The 25,619-nt window shown below is 40.6% G+C and overlaps 1 protein-coding gene across 1 annotated transcript in view; it reads right to left on the bottom strand.

Moving 5' to 3' along the window:
- LOC122797906 (zinc finger protein 558-like) overlaps positions 1 to 24,884 on the bottom strand; it is a 241,099-nt gene extending 216,215 nt beyond the window's left edge. Inside the window, exon 1 of the mRNA XM_044066425.1 lies at positions 24,681 to 24,884. Within this exon, the coding sequence (XP_043922360.1) occupies positions 24,681 to 24,692 (12 nt within the window). The 5' untranslated portion in view covers positions 24,693 to 24,884. The remainder of the gene's footprint in view (positions 1 to 24,680) is intronic.
- Positions 24,885 to 25,619: the final 735 nt, after the last annotated feature.

Genomic DNA, 25,619 nt, shown 5'->3' with positions numbered 1-25,619 from the left:
GCAAGCAAAAACTGTGGGTAATGCTACTCAATGCTAGAAATCTAAATCTCAAAATACACTCACTCGAGGCACTCCTTAAAATGGAGAACATCGATATCTGTGCAGTGACTAAGATCTGGATCAAGGCTCCAGAGAGTACCCCTGCACTACCAGGCTATAACTCATACCACACTTTTCGGCCGTGTAACCTGGACCAAAACACCAAAGGCGGAGGTGTGTCCATATTCATTAAGGATATCCACACCTCCAGGCTAGTTGCTCAGCGTAATGCATCCTAGCTTATCCAAGTGCAACTAACTCTGGGCAAAAGTGCAATCCAAATTGTAGCTTGCTACAGATCCCCCACCATGCCCCAGGATTCCTACTCCTCTTTTCTTGATGTACTGGAAAATATTAAGGGTCAACCAAACACCCTAATAATGGGTGACTTCAACTTCCCCACCATTAACTGTGAAAACTGCTCATGTACCAGCTCTTTAGCTCAACGTTTTCTGGAATTCATAAACTCTAATGTCCTGGGATCAACTTATCCACACCCCCACCAGGGGCAACAATATCCTAGACCTAGTCATTACCAACATGACTGACCGGTGTTCCACACCTGAAGTCAACTCCTCGTTGGTCCGATCTGACCATAAGCTAATCACCCTTGCTGCCGGATACATAGTTTCATAGGTTCATAGGTTCATAGGTAGGTACTAGGCTATCGGCACAAGGGCCTAAGTAAGCCTAGCCAACAAGGTTCCCTGGCTTACGCCACCCAAGAAAGTTATTTTCCTGTGCTACTGTTGAGCAGAGACACAGAAGTGATCCCCAGGGTGTATTTCCTATTTCCCATCCACTCATCAAGATTTTTCTGCTAATGAAGAACTTTGCTTGACATAGATGGGTAGCCTGTTCCAGAGTATGGGAAGTCTCTGGGACAGGAAGCTATCCCTCCAGCATGTTCTGTTTATTGTGGTGACAAGGTTTAGGTCCCTAGACCGTGTAGCTCATAGGGATTGGGATTTCTTTAAGCGGAGCATGTCTAAAAGCTCTGGGTTTGACATAGCTTTGTGTGTTAGGCAGAGATCGCCTCTGAGTAGGCGATATGCAATGGAGTAAAGCTGCAGTTTTTTGAGACGGTCTGCATAGGGCATCTGTTTGAGGCCGGTAATCCTCTTTGTGAGGTATTTCTGTGGCCTTTCCAGTTGTTGTAGATGTCATGTGAGGTACATACCAAAAGGAGCATTGTACTCTATAATGGGTCTAATGAGTGATGAGTAGAGGGGAACAATAACCACTTTTTTCCTGGATGATAAACCTTTTGTGATGAGGTGTGCCACGTAGAAGGATTTCCTGACTACTGTGGCGATGTGATTATCAAAAGAGAGACTACTGTCCACCTGTGTCCCAAGGTCTCTTATCACACTTTCAGTGTTAAGTAGACTACCGCCTATGTGGTAGTTCATGGGTACTGAGTTTTTACCAAAAGGGATGACAGTGCACTTTTTGGCATTGAGCTTGAGGCCATGGCTTTGACACCAGGCATCTGTCTCAGCGAGGACCTTTTGTAGGATGTCCACATCTTTTGGAGTTTTGATTATGGCTCCTAGTTTGCAGTCATCTGTGAACTTCGTTAGCCAAACACCTTCTGTGTTGGCCTGTACTTCAGAGAAGTAGATACCAAACAGGAGAGGACCCAGGACTGAACCCTGTGGTACTCCACTTGTCACTGGTCTGAAGTTGGATTTGGAATCTGCTACTTTCATAGTGTGGGTTTTGTCAGTGAGCCAGCTGGCAACCCATCTTGTGACATAGGGATTTATACCTAGTTTAGTGAGTTTATCAATAATTCCAGAGTGGGGGATGGTGTCGAAAGCCTTGGCGAGATCTAGATAGGCTGTGTGAACCACCTTACCCTCATCTACGGCTTTGGTGACTGCTTCAAAGATGTCTATCAGGTTTAGGAGATATGATCTGCCTTTTACAAACCCGAACTGGGTGGGGTCCTGAGTTTGGAGATTACCAATGTCATTGTTTATAAGTTCCATGATGATACATTCCATAGCCTTGCAGACCAGGCTCGTTAGGCTAATGGGGCGGTAGTTTCTGGGGTCTGTGATGGCTCCCCCTTTGTTCAGTGAGATAACTGTTGCTGTGCGCCATTCAGTGGGCACATAGCCTGAGGTGAGGCTATGATTGAACATGGTACTTAGGTGGGGTGCCAGTTCATTCTGTAGTTCATGTAGAACACAGCCTGGGATGTCGTCAGGTCCCATGGATGCTGTGTTCTTGGCTTTGGATAATGTGTTTCTTACCTGTGCAGCCGTGATTACAGGAACTTTGCATTCTTCTGGTATAGAGATGGGCCCTTTAGGGGATGACAGGGGGGTAAAGTTAGCGCTGAACCTATCTGCCAGGATGTTGGCAATATCAGTTGGTTCTGTATATTAAGTGCCATTGTGTTGTAACTCAGAGCAGATCTGAGTGTTGCCATTGAGATTCTTGACATAGATGTAGAATGCTTTGTGGTTGTCTTTAGAGTCAGTGGCGATTTTGTTTTCATAACTAGCTTTGGAGGATTTTATGAGGAATCTCAGCTTCTTACTGAGGCTGACCAGTGAGTTTCTCCAATCATGGGATTTTACTATTTTTTGCAACAGTTTCTTTCGTCTGTTTTACAGTTTGTTTATGGCAGGGGACCACCAGATTGGCTTCCTTTTTTTGGAGGATAGCATCTTGGTTCTGTTATAGATTGCACAATCCATGCACTCATGTAAGTGCTTATAAAGTGCATTTGTGTAGGACTCAGCAGTCATACTTCTATTGTCCGTCAGCATGGGTGTCGTGAAGTTTGCCACTTCTGTCTTAAGAAGCGTGAAGACAGCTTTGGAGAAATTTTTTACTGTGGTTTCCCTAATGGGGGGTAGGGGAGGGATGTGGATGTCTAGGGTGATTAGCTTGTGGTCGGATCTGACCAACGAAGAATTGACCTCTGGTGTGGAGCATCAAGCTTTTCATAGCTTGCCTAAGTTGTAGTCCCACTCTATCCCTCTATTCATTACTTTACATCCAATAACTTCACTGACTGCTACCCCTACTATCTAGGATCTTACCTCCTACCCTTTCCCTACCTACACTTAGCTTGGCAATCAGCTCTACACTGATTGTTCTCCTTGGCTTCACTCCTTCAGTGGCTCTACCTGCTCCATTTGCCCTGCCCCCAGTGCTTCTAGATTTATACACACTAGCCACACCTCCAACCCTACAACCAATTACATGGTCCAACCCCTTAAAGTAATAATACCCACTTCCCAATAGTCATCACCTTATTTAACTATCACTACTTCTTTCTGCATATCAGGGATGTCGGGAGGCATACGCACTGTACTGATTTCAGTACAACATTTTTAGAAGGGGGGTAGCTTTTTTGAAAGCTAAAAAAAAAAATGTACGTATTTCTTCCTTTTTAAGGAGGTGTTGGCTCCTTTAAGGAGGATACCAGCCAGTCGGAAGTGAGCTCACATCTTGTCTGGCTGGCTGCGAGCGGGGGAAACAATCACAAATGAATTATCATTGAGTTGGATAGTTTGGAAGGCAAGAGCGAAATGGAAGGCAATCAATTGAAGTAAGTGTGTTATCATTGAGTTGGACAAACTTTGAATGAAGTGTGAAACAATCGCAAATGGCAGTAGATAGTTTGAACTGATCGCCAAGTGTGTGAAATGGCAGTTTGAACTGATAAGTGTGTTATCATTGAGTTGGACAAACTTTGAAACAATCACAAATGGCAGCAGATAGTTTGAACTGATCGCCAATGAAATGGCAGTTTGAACTGATCGCCATTCACCAAGTAAGTGTATGTGGAAATGGCAATTTGAACTGATCGGTGTGTGTGTGTCCAAATGGTAGTTTGAACTGATCGCCAAGTAAGTGTGTGTGGAAATGGCAGTTTGAACTGATCGCCAAGTAAGTGTGTGTGGAAATGGCAGTTTGAACTAATCGCCAAGTAAGTGTGTGTGGAAATGGCAGTTTGAACTGATCGCCAAGTAAGTGTGTGTGGAAATGGCAGTTTGAACTGATCGCCAAGTAAGTGTGTATGTGGAAATGGCAGTTTGAACTGATCGCCAAGTAAGTATGTCTGGAAATGGCAGTTTGAACTGATCGCCAAGTAAGTGTGTGTGGAAATGGCAGTTTGAACTGATCGCCAAGTAAGTGTGTGTGAAAATGGCAGTTTGACCTGATCGCCAAGTAAGTGTGTGTGGAAATGGCAGTTTGAACTGATCGCCAAGTAAGAGTGTGTGTGGAAATGGCAGTTTGAGCTGATCGCCAAGTAAGTCTGTGTGGAAATGGCAGTTTGAGCTGATCGCCAAGTAAGTGTGTGTGGAAATGGCAGTTTGAATTGGTGTGTGTGTGTGTGTGTGTGTGTGTGTGTGTGTGTGTGTGTGTGTGTGTGTGTGTGTGTGAAAATGTTGTGAGCTATGGTGAGAAGTGAGAACTGAAGTTGTATTTCTCCCATTATTGTTTTTGTTGTTTGTCCAGGTTGTTTGTGCTAAGGTGTGAAGTGAGAACTGAACTTGAATTCCCTCATTATTGGCTTTGTTTGTCCAGGTTTTTTGTGCTAAGAAGTTGAGAGCTATCTAAATGATAGCCATTAAGTTTGTCTTCCTATTTTGCAAACTGCTGATTTAGCATAGTGGTGGTATGTTGCACTGACTATAGTGCATATGGTTCTGGGTTCAAGACATGCATGGTGATAACACAGCATTTTATTCTAGCAACTTTCCAAAATTATACAAGCAATGTTTAAAATGTGTCCCTGTTTTTTGGGCTTTTGTCCCCCCCCCCAATAAATATTGGCTGTTTCCAGATTTCTTGTGCTGCAAAGTTCAGAGATACAGCTGAGTGTCAACATTTTACAAGGAGCTGAGAGCTGCAGGGAAATGTAAGTTTAGTGCTGCTTATGCTGAACCTGCTTGTACTGTTAATAGCACAACAGGTAGTGTACTTGCTTTTGATGCGGAAGGCTGTGGGTTCTTCTCCCACAGTAGGTAGATGCATTGCTGATACTGTACTGTGTTGTAAAGGGGGGTGGATGCTGTAGTCTGTTTTGGCGAAGATATCTAGTAGTAACTATGAACCTGTTATCAGTTTGCCATCTATTCCCTATTGCAATATTACTAGCGTATCATTGTTTTTAAAGCAACATAGGCAATTTATTCCTCAAGGGCAACAGGCACATTATTCGTAGATGAAACCATGAAATATAAAGTTGTTTGCTAGCATTAGCCTCTTCATTAGCTACAGATTTCTCTAATGTGGAATTATGTAGATGGCTTTTACTAGTTCAGAGATTGTGCATATTTACTGATACTGGTGGACTGTAGAAGTTTGAGTAGACTTTTATGATGAAAGGTGTATCAAAGAGCATGTGTATGTTTCATGTGCAAGGGGCCTATGATTTGAAAACAGCCCAAAGTTAATCTTTATCTGCCACTGACAAAATGTATTTTCTTTGAATGTGGGTTTCAATGCTGTCTCAATGAATGTGAGTTTCAAGGGCAGAGAAGTTTTAATGCTAAGTCTAGTTTCATTGTGAGACTGCATTGCTTTGTTTAGCAGATATTTATTGGTGTTTGTGCTGTAAAATGCAAAATAAAACTGTTCTGGCAAATCATTTAGGAATGAAGTCACTAAATAATGACCGACGTTAAGTTTCAGATGTCATAATCTTCAGAAAAATCCATGCTAAAGCAAGATCTGATATTCTATCAACTGTCTTAAGTTTATACAAGGTCAATTTTTAGTACTGTTTGTATGTTCCCCAAATATATTTGGCCTTGTCCAGATTTCCTGCATTAAGAGGTTGAGAGGTATGTGCAAATAAATCGCTTTATAGAATTAGGAATATCCAAACCTCTCAACTGTCCCCAATTTTGGCTCAAAATGTTGCTCTCTCCCTAATAATCTCTCCGCAAAATAGCAATTTTGGAAGAAAACGTGGAGGGTTTACTTTTATAAATAACTGCAATGATCAGAGTTATACAATTACTTTTATTTCAGAAATGCATGTAGATTCTCTAATTTTGTCAGCTGCTCTAAGTTAACTGTGCTCATATTAAAATGGTGTCCCTTCTTTGACAGGTTCTCAGCTGTATTGTCTGGCAATTTTATATTTTTGCATCACATTTTTGGTCCGTTTTTCATAAAATTGTGGTTTTCTGGCACATTAGTAGCAAATTGTTAAAGACTGAAGTTAGAAAATAATGGCAGACATTTGAGTTTCAGATTTCATACCTTCAGAAAATTCGTACTAATGCAAGAACTACTACTATTCTATTGTCTTTTCTAAGTTTATAAGAGCAATATTTAAAAAAATGTCCTTATTTTTGGGCCTTTGCCTCAGTTTTATTTGAGTATGTTGCTCTAAGAGGTTGAGAGGTGTGTGTGTGTGTATGTGTGTGTGTGTGTGTGTGTGTGTGTGTGTGTGTGTGTGTGTGTTAGGTAGGTAGCATACCTCTCAACTGTCCAAATGTTGCAGAATGTCCAGATTTTTGCCCCATATTTTTTGTCTGTTCCTCATAAATTTTGTGATTTTCTAGAAAATCATTGAAGGCTGAAGTTGCTAAATAATGACAGACATTTGAGTTTCAGACTTCATGTCCTTTAGAAAAATTCATACTAGCACAAATCCTGTTATTCTAGCAACTTTCTCATACTAGCACAAATCCTGTTCTAGCAACTTTCTAAGTTCACGAGAGCATTATTTAATATCTGTCCCTGTTTATTTTAGGCTTTGTCCATATTTCTTGCACTAAGAGGTAGGTAGGGGTAGGGGTGTGTGTGTGAATGAAACATCCTAGTTAGGGGGCAGGGTGGTTAGTAATTTACTCAAGCTCAAAACCTGTGCCTTAGTTACAGAAAACAAAAGCATAAATTCTCTATCCCAACTACCATGCTGCATTTTTCAAAGAACTGACATTTCAGGTTAATATTCAATTCAAGGAACCGAGTTTGAGTGAATTTATATTATATTACTGAAGAGGCATTACAGCGAATGCCTCTTCATCGACACTAAAAGAGCGAACCGTGAATTACGAGAATGGCCGTAGCTTGGCTGGGGAGGGGGGTAGCAGTTTGAGAGCTGTGAGTACAAATTTAAAAATCCTAGCTACACCCCTGCTGCATATTACCATATATTTATTCTTCCTGCATATTACCATATATTTATTCTTCCACAATGTCATCCACAACTACCCTAACACACCACAAACCCTTACTTTCTCTCTGACTCCTAACTATTCTAACTATAACTTACCTAATTACCTTCTATGAACACCTTAACTGTGTACGATTTCACAACCACACAAAACAAACCTCAACACCAACAATATTAATCCATCACAGCCACACTTACACATACTGCCCACCAAAGTATTTACCAGCTAAATTTCACAGACTTAGTCACATTAAATACTACAATCCAAGAACCAAGAAATGCCAGGACCTAATATATAAATTCTTAAAACACACTTTGAAAATACAAGGCCACTCCCTAATTGATGGTGACATGCATCCTAATCCAGGCCCAAACTCTACCGTAACCCCTGAGCCACAGACACCAACTCTTAATAATGCACAATTGCTTAACAGACCCCCCCAACTCCCTCCTAATAGCTCATCTCAATATTCACAGCATTAATAATAAAGTTGCCCACCTACACGCCTTCATGGATGTACATTCATTTGACATCCTCTGTCTTACTAAAACTTGGCTCAAGCCAACAACGCAAGACAATGTGGTTACTCCTCCCGGCTATAATATCCTGAGATTAGACCGCAATTCTAAATAGGGTGGAGGAGTAGCTATATTATACAAATCTGGATTACAAGTAACCACTATAGACTCCATACCTCCACAAACTAGTAATGCAGAAATTCTTATTTCCAAAATTCAGCTTAACAAATGCAAATCCATAAATGCAAATCCATATACATCATCTGTATCTACCTCCCCCCAGGCAAAAATACTAGTACCTTAGAGGTTATTCTAAGTTGGCTTTCCACCAACTATCCAGAGGAAACTATAGTACTCGGTGACTTTAATATTAACTGGAAGGGTTGTACATCTGATCAGCCTGCTACTCATATAAACCTTTATGGTTTTACTCAAACTATCACATCCCCCACCAGAACCAATAAACATAATAACAACAAAAGTACCCTTGATTGGATTCTCACTAATACTAATCACCAAACTTACAAAGTAGGAACCCTCCCTGAAGACATAAACGACCACTCTCTCACCTTCTTAATCAGGTATAAGACTGATATTCCTAACCAAACCATTTATAAGACAATAAGGACTAACAAAAATTTTAACCCTGACAACTTTCAAAAAGAACTTATATCATGTGACTGGTCATGCAACACCTACCATTAGACGATGCAGTCACATACTTTAAGTCAAACTTTTTAGCAATTCTAGATTACCATGCCCCAACGCGCTCAATTAGAATAAGGACTAAACCTGCCCCGTGGCTTTCCAAAACTACCAAACAAAAAATACTTCACAGAAATAAACTCTGGGATAGCTGGCATACAACAAAATGCCCTTCAGATCAAATAAAGTTCAGACAGTTAAGAAACGAAACAAAGAAAGCCATATTGTCATCTACTTCCAGCTTCAAAATACCCACCAAAATAAACCTCAAAAATTCTGGTCAGGCATCAATAAACTCTTACACCCAGGTCACTCAGTCACTCCCACTCCCTCAGGCTCTGATCACAGCAATCCCAAACAAATATCCAATTCTTTTAACACATTTTTACAGAGACCATACAATCTCTAGCTAATCAACTATCCCCTGACACCACATCTTCCTCAACAAATACCTCCAACAACCCTCCACTATTTCATTTTCAACCTGTTCCTACATCACTCATCTGCACCCTCATTCAGAAACTTAAACCCACCTCTCTCTCTGCAGATCTACTACCTGCTGAATACCTGCAGAAAGCTGCAAAAGCTATAGCCTACCACATGTCCATCCTCATTAATAGAACCATTACTGAAGGTACCAACCCATCAATCTGGAAAGTTTCACATATTATCCCTCTGCATAAAGGTGGCAATTTAAAAGACTTGTCTAACTATAGACTGATAGCCATACTATCCCCACTGGCAAAGATCATGGAAAAATGTATTCATAAGCAACTTTTAAAATACCTACTAGAAAACAGCTTATTAGCCACCTGCCAACAAGGCTTCAGACCATTTCATAGCAATACCTCTGCTCTTTTATCCTTTACTGATTGCCTTAATAGAAATCAAAATAGTGACATTCTATCCTCAGCCCACTTTATTGATCTGTCAAAAGCCTTCGACATGGTTAATCACAACCTCCTCATAAACATACTCAAAAACTTGTCGTTGGATGCCCTTGCTATACAGTGGTTCCAATCCTACTTAAATAACAGGAAACAAACTGTACTATGGGAAAATAACCTGTCCTCCAACCTCCCAGTTGCCCTTGGTGTCCCAGAAGGCTCCATCCTGGGTCCTCTCCTCTTCTCTATCTTTACAAATGACCTGTTTTCTGTAATACCACAAGCTACCTTTATCCAGCACGCAGACGACTCCATACTAATATGTTCTGCCACTTCTCAATCCATACTTCAGTCCCTACCCCAAAACATCTTTAGCACAGTAGAAAATTGGCTTCTACGCTGATGCCTCATCCTGAACCCTAAAAAACAAAAATGCTACTATTTACACCCACCCGTAGCCCCCCCCCACTCTACTTTACTGTTACATCTAGAAATGGAACTATAATATCTCCTGATCCAACCACAAAACTACTTGTGGTACTAACAGACAATAACCTCACCTATGAGCCTCACATCAACAACACCATAAAAACAGTAAACAAAAAATGAGGTTCCCTATACAGGATCAAACCCTTTCTGACTCCACTAGCCAGGATCACCATCGCCCGTACCCACTTAATCTTAATCCTACTATACACCTCCCCTATTTACACTAAACTAGGTAAAAGCAATCTGAAGAAACTGGTTAGTTCCTGCAACAATATTGGCAGATTTGCAACTGTGTCAACTTATAGAACCCATCATTGTAACAATCTTAAGCAACTAGATTGGCTGGAATTGTCATATCTAATACTTTTGAATCAACTAATAATTGCCCATAAGATCTTGTATCAGCCATCAAATACACCTGTACTTACTAACCTTATCACTCCAATCTCAAGACCCTACGCTCATCAAACAAACTATTAGTACAAATACCTAAGACCAGTAATGCAGCTGGCGGCTCATTGTTCTCTACTACAGTGGGTAAAACCTGGAACACCCTCCCTAATCATCTAACCTCCCTATCTTCAGTAGTCCTATTTAAAAGCAAACTGAAACCTTACCTTAAATCACATTGGTTATGTCCTTGTGCTAACCCAGACTAACTTCATACATCGCCTCTGTATACTAATCTTCCTACCTGTATAAGTATGCTGACCTAACTACTAACATTATTTGTGTGTATTTAAAGTTCTATAGTGTAACAGAACATACTTTGTATACAAATCCATAGCTAGTATGTACTATGATTATTTCTATTATTTTTATTCTTTTTTCCTTATTAAGATAATATATGAAATTATATGTTATGACTGACAAAACCCTGGATTGTACCTGTGTTTTTTGTATATTTTACTGTTTTGATTGTTTTGCTGTTTTACTGTTATGATTGACAAAACGTTGGATTGTACCTGTGTTTTTTGTATATTTTACTGTTTTGATTGTTTTGTTGTTTTACTGTTATGATTGACAAAACTTTGGATTGTACCTGTGTTTTTTGTATATTTTTTGTACCTGTGTTTTTTGTATATTTTACTGTTTTGATTGTTTTGCTGTTTTACTGTTATGATTGACAAAACCTTGGATTGTACCTGTGTTTTTTGTATATTTTACTGTTTTGATTGTTTTGTTGTTTTATTGTTATGATTGACAAAACTTTGGATTGTACCTGTGTTTTTTTGAATATTTGACTGTTTTGATTGTTTTGCTGTTTTACTGTTATGATTGACAAAACCTTGACTTGTACCTGTGTTTTTTGTATATTTTACTCTGTATGTGGAGCTTTTCTCCCCGGGCCTCCACTGAAAATGGACATATATCCAGTTGGACTAGCCCGGTCAACAAATGTAAAATAAAAAATAAATAAATAAAATCTTATATGGATACATTATAAGAGGATATTGATAATGACATTCGATTAATATATAAAAGCACATTTTCTTTATGGTTAACAGAAAAGCAACTAGTATATACAGGCATAGTGATGGGTGTCTTGAGATAAATGGGATAATTAGTCAGGGTTCACACAAGGACATAACCAATGTGATTTAAGGTATAGTTTCAGTTTGTTTTTAAATAGTGTGATTGAGGAAAGGGAGGTCAGGTCACTGGGGAGTGAGTTCCAGGTTTTGCCCAAGGCATTAGAGGACAATGAGTCACCAGACATATTGTTAGTTTTACCTATTTGTTCAAGTATTTTATTAGATGAGTGTAGGGTCTTAAGATTATTGTAGGGGGTGATAAGGCTGGTAAGAATTGGTGCAATAGTAGGCTGATACAGGATCTTGTGGGCAACTCTTATTGGTTAAATAGTAGTAAATTTGGTAACTCTAGCCATTCTAGTTGTTCCAAATTAATATAATGATGAGTTCTGAATGCGAATCCTGGTGCAAATCTGGCAATATAGGGGAGGCATAGAGGAGAGTAGAGATTAAGTGCGTGCAGGCAATAGTAGCCCTAGCTATGGGGTCAGAGAGGGTTTGATTCTATAGAAAAAGCCTACTTTCTTGCTGACTGTTTTTATAGTACTATTAATGTGAGTATCAAAGTTGAGGTTATTATCAATTAGTATCCCTAGTAGTTTTGTAGTCGAATCAGGAGATATGACAGTACCGTTGTTTGATGTAACAGTAACGTTAATTGGTGAGGTCCTATGGGTGGGAGTGAATATTAGGGGTTTTGTTTTTTTAGGGTTCAAGATGAGGCAATGGTGTAGAAGCCATTTCTCGACTATATCAAACACATTTTGGATTAGGGTCTGTAGGTCTGATGGGGAGGTGGCTGAGCATATTAATGTGGAATCATCTGCATATTGTATACAGGTAGCTTGAAGTATTACAGAATGTAGGTCATTAATAAAAATAGAAAATAGGAGAGGTCCTAATATAGAGCCTTGGGGGACACCGAAGGCAATGGGGAGGTGGGTAGATAAGTTGTTCTCCCACAGTACAGCCTGCTGCCTATTGTTTAAGTAGGATTGGAACCATTGTATAGCCAGCACATATAGTGACAGGTTTTTGAGTAAGTTTATGAGAAATTGGTGGTTAACCATATTGAAGGCTTTGGAGAGATCAATAAAGAGGGCTGAGGATAGAGTGTTATTATTGCTATTGTTGTTAATACAGTCAGAGAAGGATAAGAGGGCAGAGGTGGTGCTATGAAATGGCCTAAAGCCATGTTAGGAGTTAGCTAGTAAGTTATCTATTAGGTGGTTTAACAGTTGTCTATGAATGCATTTCTCCATGGTTTTTGCCAGAGGAGATAATATAGCAATAGGTCTGTAGTGTGATAATTCATTGGAGTTACCACCTTCATGCAGGGGGATAATATGTGAGATTTTCCAGATAGATGGGATAGTTCCCTCAGTGATAGTTCTGTTAATCAGGATGGAGATGGGATAGGCTGTGGCTTTTGCAGCTTTTTGCAGATATTCTGCAGGTAGTAGATCAGCTGAGTGGGTGGTTGGTTGAGTTTCTGAATAAGGGTACAGACAAGGGATGTAGGGACAGGTTCAAGGTGAAATGAGGGAGGTAAGATAGAAGTAGAGGTAGTCAGAGATGAGATGTCAGGAGTTAGTTGATTGGCAAGAGATTGAATAGTCTCAGTGAAAATAGTGTCAAAGGTATTGGCAATTTGCTTGGGACTATCATGGCCAGAGCCTAATGGTGTGGGTGTGACAGAATGACCTCGGTGTAAAAGTGTATTAATCCCTACCCAGAACTTTTGTGGTTTGTTTTGATGGGTTTGTTGGAGTTGAATGTAAAAGTTTCTTTTATCTGACAGAATGGATGTTTTTGTATCATTTCTTAGCTGTCTAAATTTTAAGTGATCTTCAGGGCTTTTAGTAGTATGCCGCTTGGCTTAGACTTTATTTCTAAGGAGCATTTTTTGTTTGGTTGCTTTTGAGAGCCACGGGGCAGGTTTAATCATAGCTCTAATTGTACGTGTTGGTGCATGGTAGTCTAAAATACCTAAGAATTTACTATTAAAGTATTTTACTGCTTCCTCCAGAGGTAGGTGTTTGAGGGCTGACCAATCACATGCCTTAAGTTCATTTTGGAAGATGCCTGGGTTAAAATTTGTATTGCTCCTTATTGTCCTATAGGTGGTTGGGCTTGGAATGTCACTCATATCTGATTATGAAGGAGAGTCATGGTCGCTTATATCTTCAGGGAGGGTCCCTACTTTGTAAGTTTGGTGATGGCTATTAATGAGAATCCAGTCTAAGGTGCTTTCATTGTTATTGAGTTTGTTGGTCCTTGTTGGGGAGGTAATGGTTTGAGTAAAACCATTTAGGTTAATATGAGTAGTAGGCTGTTCTGTAACACAGCTTTTCCAGTTGATATTAAGGTCACCGAGTACTATGATTTCTTGGGAATAGTTGGTGGAAAGCCAGCTAAGGATATCTTTTACGGTGTTAGAGTTGTTCCCTGGGGAAGATAAACACCAATAATATAGATGGATTTACATTTATTGAGTTGAATCTTGGAGATAAGGATTTCAGTATTACTAGTTAGAGGGGGCTTAGAGTCCACAGAGGTCACCTGTAATTCCTATTTGTATAGGATAGCTACTCCACCACCCTTCTTAGCTTTACGGTCTTGTCTCAAGATATTGTACCCTGGTGGAATAACTTCATTGTCTTGTGTTGCTGGCTTGAGCCATGTTTCAGTGAGACATAGGATATCAAATGAATGTACATCCATGACAGCATGTAGGTGGGCAACCTTACTTATGCTCCTGATGTTAAGATGGGCTATCAAGAGTGAGTTGGGGGGTCTGGTAAGGAATTGAGCATTAGAGGAGGTTGGGGTATGGGGCTCTGTGGTCTTGACAGAATTTGGGCCAGGATTATGATGTATATCTCCATCTATTAAGGAGTGGAATTGTATTCTAAGTGTAAGTTTTAGAAGTTTACATGTTAGGTTCTGGAATTTCCTAGCTTTTGGGCTATAGTATCTGATGTGTCAGTCTATGATATTTTGCTGGTAGGTAGGTTGTTGTGCAGGGTGTGTTTGTATGGCTTTGAGAGATTGCTAATGCTAGTGTGGAGGTTTGCTTTGTGGGGTAATGAAATCCCAGGCAGTTAAGATGTTCATAGAATGTAAGTAGATAAGGTATAGATAGAATAGGTATGAGTGAAAAGATGCACTCACAACAGACCAAAGAAGACCAGCAAGCAAACCAGACACAGCCACAAGCACAGACAACAGTACACAACACAATACCAAACACACACACATGACACAAACACAATGCAACCAACACACCACACAACACAACACACACACTCCCCCAGACTCACTTCCCCAAAACCACACACACCACAGACACACACACAGCACAGGACACACACACAACACACAAGCATGACTAACCACAGCAAGTAGGCACAGATCCAGACCTGCACATCACTCACCCTGGGTCACAAAAGAGAGCCGGTCCTCCCGACCTAGTGTGTGAGCCCCATAGATGGACACCCTCAGATTATGAGCCACAGAGACACCCAAAATGAAGATGACCAGCAGAACCAAAATGAAATGCAAAAAAATACAGTCAAATACCTGCCAAAACACTCACATTAATAATACAGTCTGTAATTAATGCTCAGACATGATATGTCTGCAAGTGTTGCCTCAATTGGCCCTGTTGCCACACTGTCTTGCTGGGACTACTTGCCCTTGGCTGCCCCAGGGGCCCTGCCCTGGCATTGGGGCTGCTCAGGCCCCTTGCACCCCCTTGCCCCAAAAAAAAAAAAAAAAAAAAAGGAAAAAAAAATGAAAAAAAAACTCAAGAAAAAAAAAAAAAAAGCAAAAAAAAAAAGAAAAAAAACTGCTCAATGAGAGCCCTCAATGCCTCCTCAGAAAACCCCCCCTGCTCTCCTGACCTGAAACCTGAAGTACCTCCTCTGATCAAGACTCCCATCATCTGACCCCCTCACCAAAATCCAATCAGGCCCATATAAATCACCATATCAAAAACCAAAGGGCCTTCCCAAACCATAAAAGGCAACCACACACATCCAACATGGTAAACGCATAGGTACGAATCCAAAACCATAGGTAAAAACATCGGAGAACACTAACATGCACAACCCAACACACCAACAAAACCACACACCAAACACCCCCTCAAACTCAAACTCTCCAAACAGTATACACCAACACCTCTCAAACTCAGGAAATCCACAACTCAACCATCAAAACACATACCACACAACTTCACAACCCCAAACACCATACTCCAACAACCCAAGCCCAAACAACTCTTCCTTGAGTTAACAAACTCCCAATGGAAGAAACTAGACTAAACACCACAAAGACAATCACAAACAAACAGAGGACAAATCCACAAACAAACTACAAAAACAACAGATCGGACAAAAATCCAATATGATGAATATCACTCAAGATCCAGATCAGACCATAACCCCCCCCCATCCCCCCCCCCCATCCCACCCACAACCAAAAACAAACACAAAACAACCAAAAAAAAACACCACACAAGAGTGAACCAAAGAGTGCCCCCCCCAAAGCCCCCCACCCCCAAAAAAACAACCACCCCACCTGAGCAAAAACCCCTATCAAGCAATCAATCCCCCAAAAATAATGCTCAACCACAGCACAATAAAAAAAAAGACCCCAACCAAAGAAAGGCAAACCCAACAAACTCCACAACCCCCAGAAAACTACTCTACACACAACAAAAAAAAAAAAAAAACAACAAGAGGAAAAAAAGCTAAAAAGGCATCAAAAAAATCAAAAAAAAAAAAATCATCTCAACAAAAAAAAAAAAAAAAAAAAACAGAAAAAAAAAAAAAAAAACAAAAACAAAAAAAAAATGGTTAAAAACCTAAAAGGAAAAGAAAAACCTAAAAAAACCCCAAAAAATAGAAAAAAAAAAAAAAAAAAAATAAAAAAAACAGACTGAAAATCCAAACACAAAAAACTCACTGTCCCCCCAATTGCCTCCCCAAACCTCTCCCCCCCAAGGAAAAAATCCTCTATCCCTCCAGCCCTCCCCTCTCTCTCATCTGCTCTCTCAGGATGCTCTCTCTAACAAAAAAAAAAAAAGCACACTCCTGACGGGGTGTCCCCGGGCTGTGACACTACCACAAACTCACTGGCAATGAGCAAGGCACACCACACATAAGGTTGCTTTTTTATCTTAGCTACTACTTACTACGTACAGCAGCTACCATCCCACAGCTCCCACTGTCCTACCCAAAGGCGGTGCTTACTACTGACCACCCTGCCTGCCTGATGAGCAAGAGAGATGGAGAGGGAGAGGATGGGAATGGGGATCATAGACAATCATAATGGACAGAGACTGGGGGACACACACACTGGATCCTACCCAATTTCAGAGACCCAAGGCAGACCTTTTCTTGAACTTTTTTGACTTTTTTACTTGTCAAACAGTCACTAAGGCCAGGGATGAGGGTACACCAGCCCCCCCTGACCTAAAGCAAGACCACACCACCCCCCACCCCACCATCAAGCTCAGCAAAAAAGCTTAGATGTAAACCCATATGTCAAAAAAAACAAATGCAAACTGGCTCAGAACACACAACACACACAGGTGAGGTTGTGCTGGCAGTCAGTCTCACCGGTCCGTCCTGTGTGTGTCCCACAGCAGTCAGTCCTGGGCCCCCCCCCCTGTTCATTTTTTTTTTTTTTGTGCAGGCAAACAAAGGGGATTGTGGCTGACAAAATTTTTTGCAGATGACTGCACTGGGCACACCAATTGACACTCCATCAGACACAGACATCCTCCAGAGAGGTCTCATAGAAATGGATAACTGGTGCCAGAGCCATGGCCTTAAAAAAAAAAAAAAAAAAAAAAATAAAAATACCCTTTGAAAAAAAAAAAAAAAACCCTAATACCACACAGGGGTGGTCCCATATAACATTAAAAAAGAAATCAGGGGGGGGGGGAGGGGGACACAAGTAACTCTCTCTCTTGACACACATTGCCAAAGTGGTTAGGAAGACCTTCTACACTGCCCCACCCTCATGATGAAGGATTCACATCATCCATCAGGAGGGTCATTGTACCCTGTACTCTTCACTTATCAGACCAATGATTGAGTAACGCGCCCCCCATTGAATGTACTTACCCGACACCTGCAGCAGTTGGAAAGACCCCAAAAGTTCCTCACCAAAAGGATAAAGGCTCAAACATATGTCATACGATGCCCGACTGAAGAAACTCCAGCTCTATTCAGTCGCATACCATCTGCTCAGAGGTGATCTGTGCCTGACATACAAGGCCATGTCCAACCCGGAATTAATGGACATGTTCCACCTCAAAAAATCCAAATCCACCAGAGCCACGAGAGCAAGAGACTTAAACCTCAACATGGATATAAATAGGATGTGCTGGAGGGACAGATTCATCACCCAGATACTCCCTACACTATGGAACAGAATCCCAGTCCATGTGAGGCAGAGCCCCTCACTGACTCTGTTCAAGAGAAATCTTGACGAGTGGATGGGAGATCGTAGGTTTACCCCAGGAATCATCTCTGTATCATTGCTGGACAGAGGCACAGCAAACTAATGGGTATAGTATTCGCATCCTAAGGGGTGGTGAAAGCCACACACACTCTGGCTAGGCTTATAAATGCCCTAGGGCAGATAGCCTAGTATGAACCTATGAACCTATAAGAAGTAGGATCTGCAGATGTAGTGAGGTTGTTATGAATGGCATTGTGGCAGAGTTATATATAGGGAAAGATATAGGGGTAAGTTAGGTGGTTTCAAATGATAAAGACTTGAGGAAGTAGGTTCTAGCACTTTAAGGACTTGGGACCTGTGATTGGTTGTAAGGATGGGGTGTGGTTAGGGTGTATAAATGTAGGAGCACTGGGGGCGGGTGGAAATTGGAGGCAAGGTAGGGGAGCGGAATAAGCCTGCAGGGCGAACAGAGTGAGTTAGAGCCAGTGAAGGAAGAGGACCCCAAGAACAATCAGTGAAGAGCTGACTGCTGAGGTAAGGTAAGGTGGAGATGGGTGTGGAGGTGAGTAAGTTACAGTGAAAATAGACGGAGTGAGTAGGACTGGGATAACAACAGGTAACAGAAAACTAGTTGCCTGATAAATATATTTCATGACGGTAGGATAGACGTTCAAGGCAGGTAATACTAGGAGAAGGATGCCATCTAGTGGGCAAAGGATAAATTGCAACAATAGCTTCACGTGGGAGCTTGCAGGTCTAGGAGTAATGGAGGGAAAACCGGAGTTAGCTACAGAGGCTACAAGAGGGGAATATATGGAGGTTGAGGAGAAGAGAAGATTATGGCTGCTGGCCATGCTGGCTAGGGAGTGTACTTTAAAAACATGGAAATATTTTCTTCAAGTTTATCTTTTAATACAGTAGTTGTAGAACACATACTTTCTTGTTTCCTTGAGGGAATAAGGTTTAGGCAGAGGTTTGGCTCTATGCCTTAGCTCAGGGAAGAGACCACTACTTCTATTATAAGGTATGGCTCTTGGTCATCAGACAGGGCAGATTCTCATACCCTAGTTCAGGAGAAGCAGGTTGGAGAGCTGGGTACATAAAGGAAGAGAGAAAACAAATGTGGTAAGGTAAACAGTGTGTTAATAGCTGGGCAAATAACAATTATCCTAAGCAGGTATCAAATATATGACAGCTCTTACAAAAGGTCAGAATGGCAATATTGTAGCTGTCTAGTATTAGATATGCCTTTATATTAGTATAGGTAGTTGCACTGAGATAATTCAACACTAATAAAAAGTAGTGAACAATTAATAAAAACACACATTAGGTTCACTAAAGATATCTAGGCAGTATTGTAACAGTACAATAATGGTAAATTTATAGACTAAAGGCCATGACTCAGATCACCTAGTTTTAAGGTGTGCACTAAGTATATTACACTTAAGATAGCAAACAGAGAAACACTTTATCCATGTATAATTAGTTGCTATTCTGATTGTGTTTAAAAGCTAATTGAAGTCGAAATGCCAGTTAAATCTGGGTATATGTAGTAAAGTACTCAGTAATAACTAACAATTCCGTCTACCCAATGCCAAACAGTTCTATATAATCACTGCTACCTAGGGACTAGTTAGGTATCTCAACTAGGTTTTACAGCAGTATGGAAACAGAAACCTTCATTTTGCTTATCTGGTGCAGTTTTAGTTACTAATAATAGACTAAGAGGTAGTACTATGTATGTACCTCGCTACTACAGTTGTAAAACACAAAAGCAGTCAACAACTACAGCATATAGCCACACAGTAATATGCATGCTCTGAAGAGCAGCTTATGTAATATAAGTTTAACAAGTTCCCCTTATATACAGTCAGGATACACTAATGTAACCTGTATAAATACTATGGAATTCATTCAAATGTATTTGAAAAATAAAAAAAATGTTTGAGGAAAAAGAATTAGCAACACCATTGGGTACTCTTTTCAGTCATAGTCTAAGCACTTGCTTCATCGCAGCTGAATGAAAAATGGCCACTGTTATCCCTTTGTACATAGGTGGTGTTTCCAGTGAACCTGATGACTATAGACCTGTGAGACCAACTAGCTTTATCTGCAAGGCCATGAGGTGAATCATCATGGGCCTAATCAACAAAGATGGAGGTAATCTCCAACCACTTCACCCTATACAGTTTGGATTTGTCAAAGGGAAATAATGCCTGTTAAACTTTGTGGAGTTATGCGAGAAATTCACCAAGGGCCTGGATGAGGTGAAGACTGTTCTAGCAGCTTACCTAGACTTAGCCAAGGCTTTTGACACTATCCCCACTCAGGCATCATTGACAAACTCACCCAGCTATATAATAACCCTTATATCCTTATATTCGTTCCTAACTGGCTCAGTGATAGAAAATATATTGTCAAAAAAGGGGAACCGATCACAAACAGCAGACCTATAACCAGTGGTGTTCCACACAGATCAGCCATGGAACCTGTACTGTTTGGAATATATTGAGTACAAGTAAAATTTCCCCTTACTAACGGAAGTGTATCTGAGTTGGATACTGGCCAATCATGTACGTGGACTTGTGACTGTCTGTCTTACTGAACCATGTGCTGGCTACTATCAAGCCATTTGGCAGACAGTGGACTAGAAGGGCCTCTCTCTTATTCCTGATGCCCTATCCATGTGGAGCCAGGCAGTGCTGATATCCTGTTCTGTCTGTCGAGATATGTGCATTCAAAGAAACCCATAATCAGAACCGATTCATGATATCCTGCTTTATGTAGTAGGTCCTGCAACTGATGTCTGACTGCACTCTTTGCCTCACTATCATAACATTGCAGTGGGGTATAGTGCAGTATTCATAATCTCAGCCTATGATTACAACAAAGTCTGATTCCCATTAGTCTGTCACTAATTCTGACATGATCCCTCACTGCCTTCTGAAGCCTCTCTCTCACCACAATTCACAGATGATTTCTAGTATGTCCTCCTCCAGAGTAGTAGACTGTGGATACCAAGCCAAGTGCCTTGGCTGCACTGCCCTTCCTTCTTGTCTCCTGGAAACATTGGATGTCCATCCTCCACCTTAGCATCATATCATTTATTTATTTATTTATTTCCAGTTTGATAACCGGGGAAGTCCACTGGGCTCGAAAGCCCGTTTTCAGTGGAGGCCCGGGGAGAAAAGCTCCATGATAATACATTACACACAAAAACACAGCAGAACAGATCTAAACTAATACATTACACACAAAAACACACTCTGTTCTAATAGCATAATACTTTAGAAAGAATTAAGGGATATAACTAAGCAATAAAAAAAGTTTTTGTGCTTACTAAAATCTGTAATTATCCATTTTCAACTGCATCATGTCAGTGAAGCTACAATGAGTAGCAACTCACAGTTCATGTTTAGCAGGTTCATAGATTATGCGTCCAGTTGTTGGTCAGCACAGCTACCAGAAGTAACCCAGGATGGATTACTACAGACCGACCAGCCAATAGCTGATTGACCTATGGCTGCTGAGTTTTATGGGAGGCACACAGCCAATAGTGGGAGCATATGCTTTATGTGGAGTGCGTTAAAACTTTAACATAATTTAGGTTTTTGGCAGTGGATGAGAAATAACGGGTGTACGCAGTAGACCTCCTAGTTCACACCTCTTTTTGTCGTCACAAACCAAGCAAGGAAGCACGGTGATATAATTAAATAATTAAAGGAAGACATTTCTTGAAAATATATACTGAGGTGAGAAGATGTTGGAAATGTGCAGGTTGTACTATACATATGACCAAGGGTCATATCATTTCTGACTAACGGTTCTTGGCCAGTTGTCACTAGTAATTAGAGATGCTGAAGCTAGATTGTTGTACATGAATTCATGGAATCTACAGTGGTACTGCAAAAGAAAGAGGTTTCCTAGGATTGCGTCATTAATTTTTAGTTATGCATTACTGGGGGGTCAGTAGGCCAGAATACACAGCAGTGGGTTCACTTCTTCTAACATTTTCCAGGTAAGGCATGTACGTCTATGTATTGATTGTCTGGAAGAAGAATTTTGCACTATATGTGCATACCTGGCATTTTACATTGTGCTATAAACTGTACCCGGAAGCCACAAAGATACTGTTATGTGTCATGATGCATACATAAGGGAAGTTATGATGACTGCACTTTAGTATATTTCTCAATTGTGTAAACCTGCCACAGTATGGTGTGAACGGTAGTCACTGTCACCCAAAATGCCTGCCATCCATTTGGTGACGTGCCTTATTTTACGTGACTTTCATAAACAGCCTAGTACACCTGTAAGGAAACTAGTATTTTGAAGTCAGATGGTCTAGTGGAATAGTGATTGCACAAATATGGTTTCCATTTGATTTTAGCTACTTTCTGGTGACCTCTCTATGCTTAGATGTAACTGCTTGATGACACAAGAACTATGCAATTGTTAATGTGTTTTTTTTATTTCTTTGGTTTAAAAACTGGTTTACTAAATGATACTGCTCGTACCTCATCTGATGCTGTTGTGAAGATTCCTGAGAATATGCTAAACCACTATCTCTGACTTAGGGTTCCCATGCATATGCATCACACCTTCTTCATCTTCTGTTGCTGAACAGTCAATTTTAGTTACAGTGAGGAGCTGTGATGTCTGCATAATGCATTCATCTTCTCAGCATGATACCTGTCAGCACAGCTTGCCCCTTCCTGTGCTGAAAACTGGACTTTTTGTTATTCATCACACTTCACAAATTGTGTACTTGTAGATGCTAAGACAGCTGAAGTGTGTGTTATCTACCCAATTGCTCTGGACTGTCAGTTTAGAGAATCTCTTATTTTTGTTCTTATGCATTTTTGTTGCCATGGGCTGTTTGCACAATTCCTGGCTTGAATGTACTTTGATTTTTCAGCTCAGCGATTTCAAACCCAAAGTTTGCCCTTTGTATCCTTTTTTTATGAAGACATAGACCACCCCTGTGATACATATAAGTTGGTGTTTGTGTAAAATCCTACAATATATTCTCAGCTCAATTGCTTTGTTGATGTTCCTGGGGGAAAATGGCCTCTCATGCTTGATGCCTGCTGTAAGAACTAAACGCATATGATAATTGAATTGCAACAGTCTTTATCCGCGGTGGTGGTGCTGCGGTAGCGTTGTCGCCTCACAGTCAGACGCTGCCCAGTTCGATTCTCAGCTAGAGCATCTTCTGAGTGGAGACATGCATGAATGGGTGTACCTTCGGTGAAGGTTGTGCGTCAGGGCTGGTAACTCGGCACGTAAAAATCAACTACCAATCATTAGCGGACCGGAGTTCCGCTGTGGCGACCCCTAACCGGGAAAAGCCAAAAGATACAACAATGATTACACAAAAAACATACTGTTAGAGGTAGTCTGGTTTATATAGCTTATTTGGAAAATATGTTACATTCTGTATATTGATAAATAGAAAAGTATGCTGTGGCAGCCAGCAAAAGAACATTTTGAGAGTGAGCAAAGAACAGTATGCACAATGTTTGGAACAGAGAGAGTAGGTAGTGCATTTCATCAAGTAAAGAATGTATTAAGCTGCTTGAAAAACATCATATCAGCAATGCACGTGTGCACACAAAAGCAGTAACAACTAAAAGTAGAAGGAGACATCAGTGACATGCCTAAGGGATAAAAATGCAGAACACTGCAAACGTCTCTAAGGAAATATGACTACTCATTATTATTAGAGTATGATTTTGCAGTCGTGGCTAAATCTGTCAGCAACCGAGATTGTTATGTCACAGGCATGTTTAGAGGAATGACACCTTTACATTAAGGATTGCGAACAGCATATTCATACCATGACTTACTATGAAAGTGCTATTCAGATGAAACCAGTAAGGAAAAAGGCGGGGGACAGTTTTAAAGGCACACCCGGCTGACTGCAAGCATCTCTGTTTAATGTGTTTTGTCATTCAAATTAGCTGAACCTAGCAGGGCAGGAAATGTGAAACTCTTGATAGCTGAGGGTGGAAATGTGGGAGGAGTAACTTGAGAAGGAACTGAAACAGATCAAAATAGAATGTCTGAAAAAAAGTATTTTATCTCAGCAATGAGCTGGTAGTTCTGGAAGCTTTTTTCAGAGAATGTGCAAAACAAATGGCATAGCAAAATTAATTTAAAATGGGTGGCGAAAGCCAAACACACTCTGGCTAGGCTTATAAATGCCCTATGGCAGATAGCCTAGTATGAACCTATGAACCTATGAACATCAGTAGGAAACACATTTGTAAAAGGTACTGCGTGACAGTAAGTGATAGTAAGTATGTACTGAGGCCTGTCAAAATTAGTGGCTCTTTTGTGTTCTTCCATTCTAAGTGAATGGAGCTGTCATGAGACAGTCGAGCTACGGGCATTGCATTCTCATTAACAGTGGACTCACAGTATATCATTTTCTTTAGAAGAAACATACTCTCATCAGGATGTCTGCCCCCAGGAGGTCTGGCAGAGTTACAAACTGTATAAAAGTACTAGTGACTACTTCTATCTGGTACATACAGGTTTGCAATGCACCAAACTTAAGGAAAAGTTAAAAAATATATCTTTTTAAAATGTTTTCCCGTAGTTGTCCTATAAGAATCTTCAAAAACATGCTGCCCTTTAGTAGTCACAAGTAGAATCACAAATGATATTTACTTCACTTAAACTGGTTTCCTGTGCAGCTCCTGGTAGCTCAGAGTTCCTCACATGCAGCTTCGTACCCTCCTATTCCTGTCCCTCCCCCGTAACACAAACTACACTGCTCAAAAGTACAACTGCAGCCTTAGGTTAGAATAAAGATCATTTGTTACAGGAAGCAGGTTTTCCCATCAGCTCAAACATTCTTACCTCCACCTTCATGATTTCCTGTTTCAGCCTCCAGTCCCACAAGCCACACTGTCCAGGGTTGTGTTGAAATAAATAACAGATGAATAACAAAAACAATCACACAAAAATGAAGAACTTCGGTGAGCCTCAGCAAAGCAACCAAACTCTGCTCAGTTTTCTGTACTGTATTCCTGACTTCTTGTTCATCTGTGAAATATGTTCTACTCCATGCTGGAAACCTGATTAATATTCATGAGAGAAAGCTGGGTGGAAAGTGCAGGAGGGAGGTGGAGCATAAAGCTGTCCAGAACGTCAAAACTTTAGCTTCATACATTTGGTCTGTTTCTATTTCAATTTGTGGTTTTCCAACAAATCATTGAGGAATGAAGTTAAAAAGTAATGACAGAGGTGTGACTGTCAGACTTCATATCCTTCAGAAAATGCATGCTAATGCAAAATCTGTATTCCAACAATGTTCTCAGTTTATATGAGCAGTATTTAAAATATGTGCACCTTAGTTAGTCCACAAATATTTGGGCTTTGTCCAGATTTCTGACACAAAGAGAATGGCAGATATGTAGAAGAGCTTGTATACATTTTAGTAAGATTGTCATAAGGCTGAAACAAGCCACCAGCCAAGGAAAAAACACTAATAAACAAGCCATGAGGCTGGCATAGGCACTCCCACATTGTCGACAAGGGACTGTATGAATTTGCTGCAAGCAATGCAGACTAAAATTAATTACTATACATTACTATTTTCATTAATTCTCCCAAGTGTTCTATTTATCTTAGACAGCATAAACACTACCTTGAAATTATATCTGCAATTTCCTTGTCTCATATGTGTGCGTGTGTGTGTGTGTAGAGAGAGAGAGAGAGAGAGAGAGAAGGAGACTGCACTCACTTTTGTTGTTGTTGCATCTTTCGTCTTTTCCCGGTTAGGGGTCGCCACAGCGA

This window comes from Protopterus annectens, chromosome 3.part1 (genome assembly GCF_019279795.1).
Source record: "Protopterus annectens isolate FY-2018-M chromosome 3.part1, PAN1.0, whole genome shotgun sequence".
Taxonomy (NCBI): Eukaryota; Metazoa; Chordata; order Ceratodontiformes; family Protopteridae; genus Protopterus; species Protopterus annectens.
This window is presented reverse-complemented; position numbering and strand designations above follow the sequence as displayed.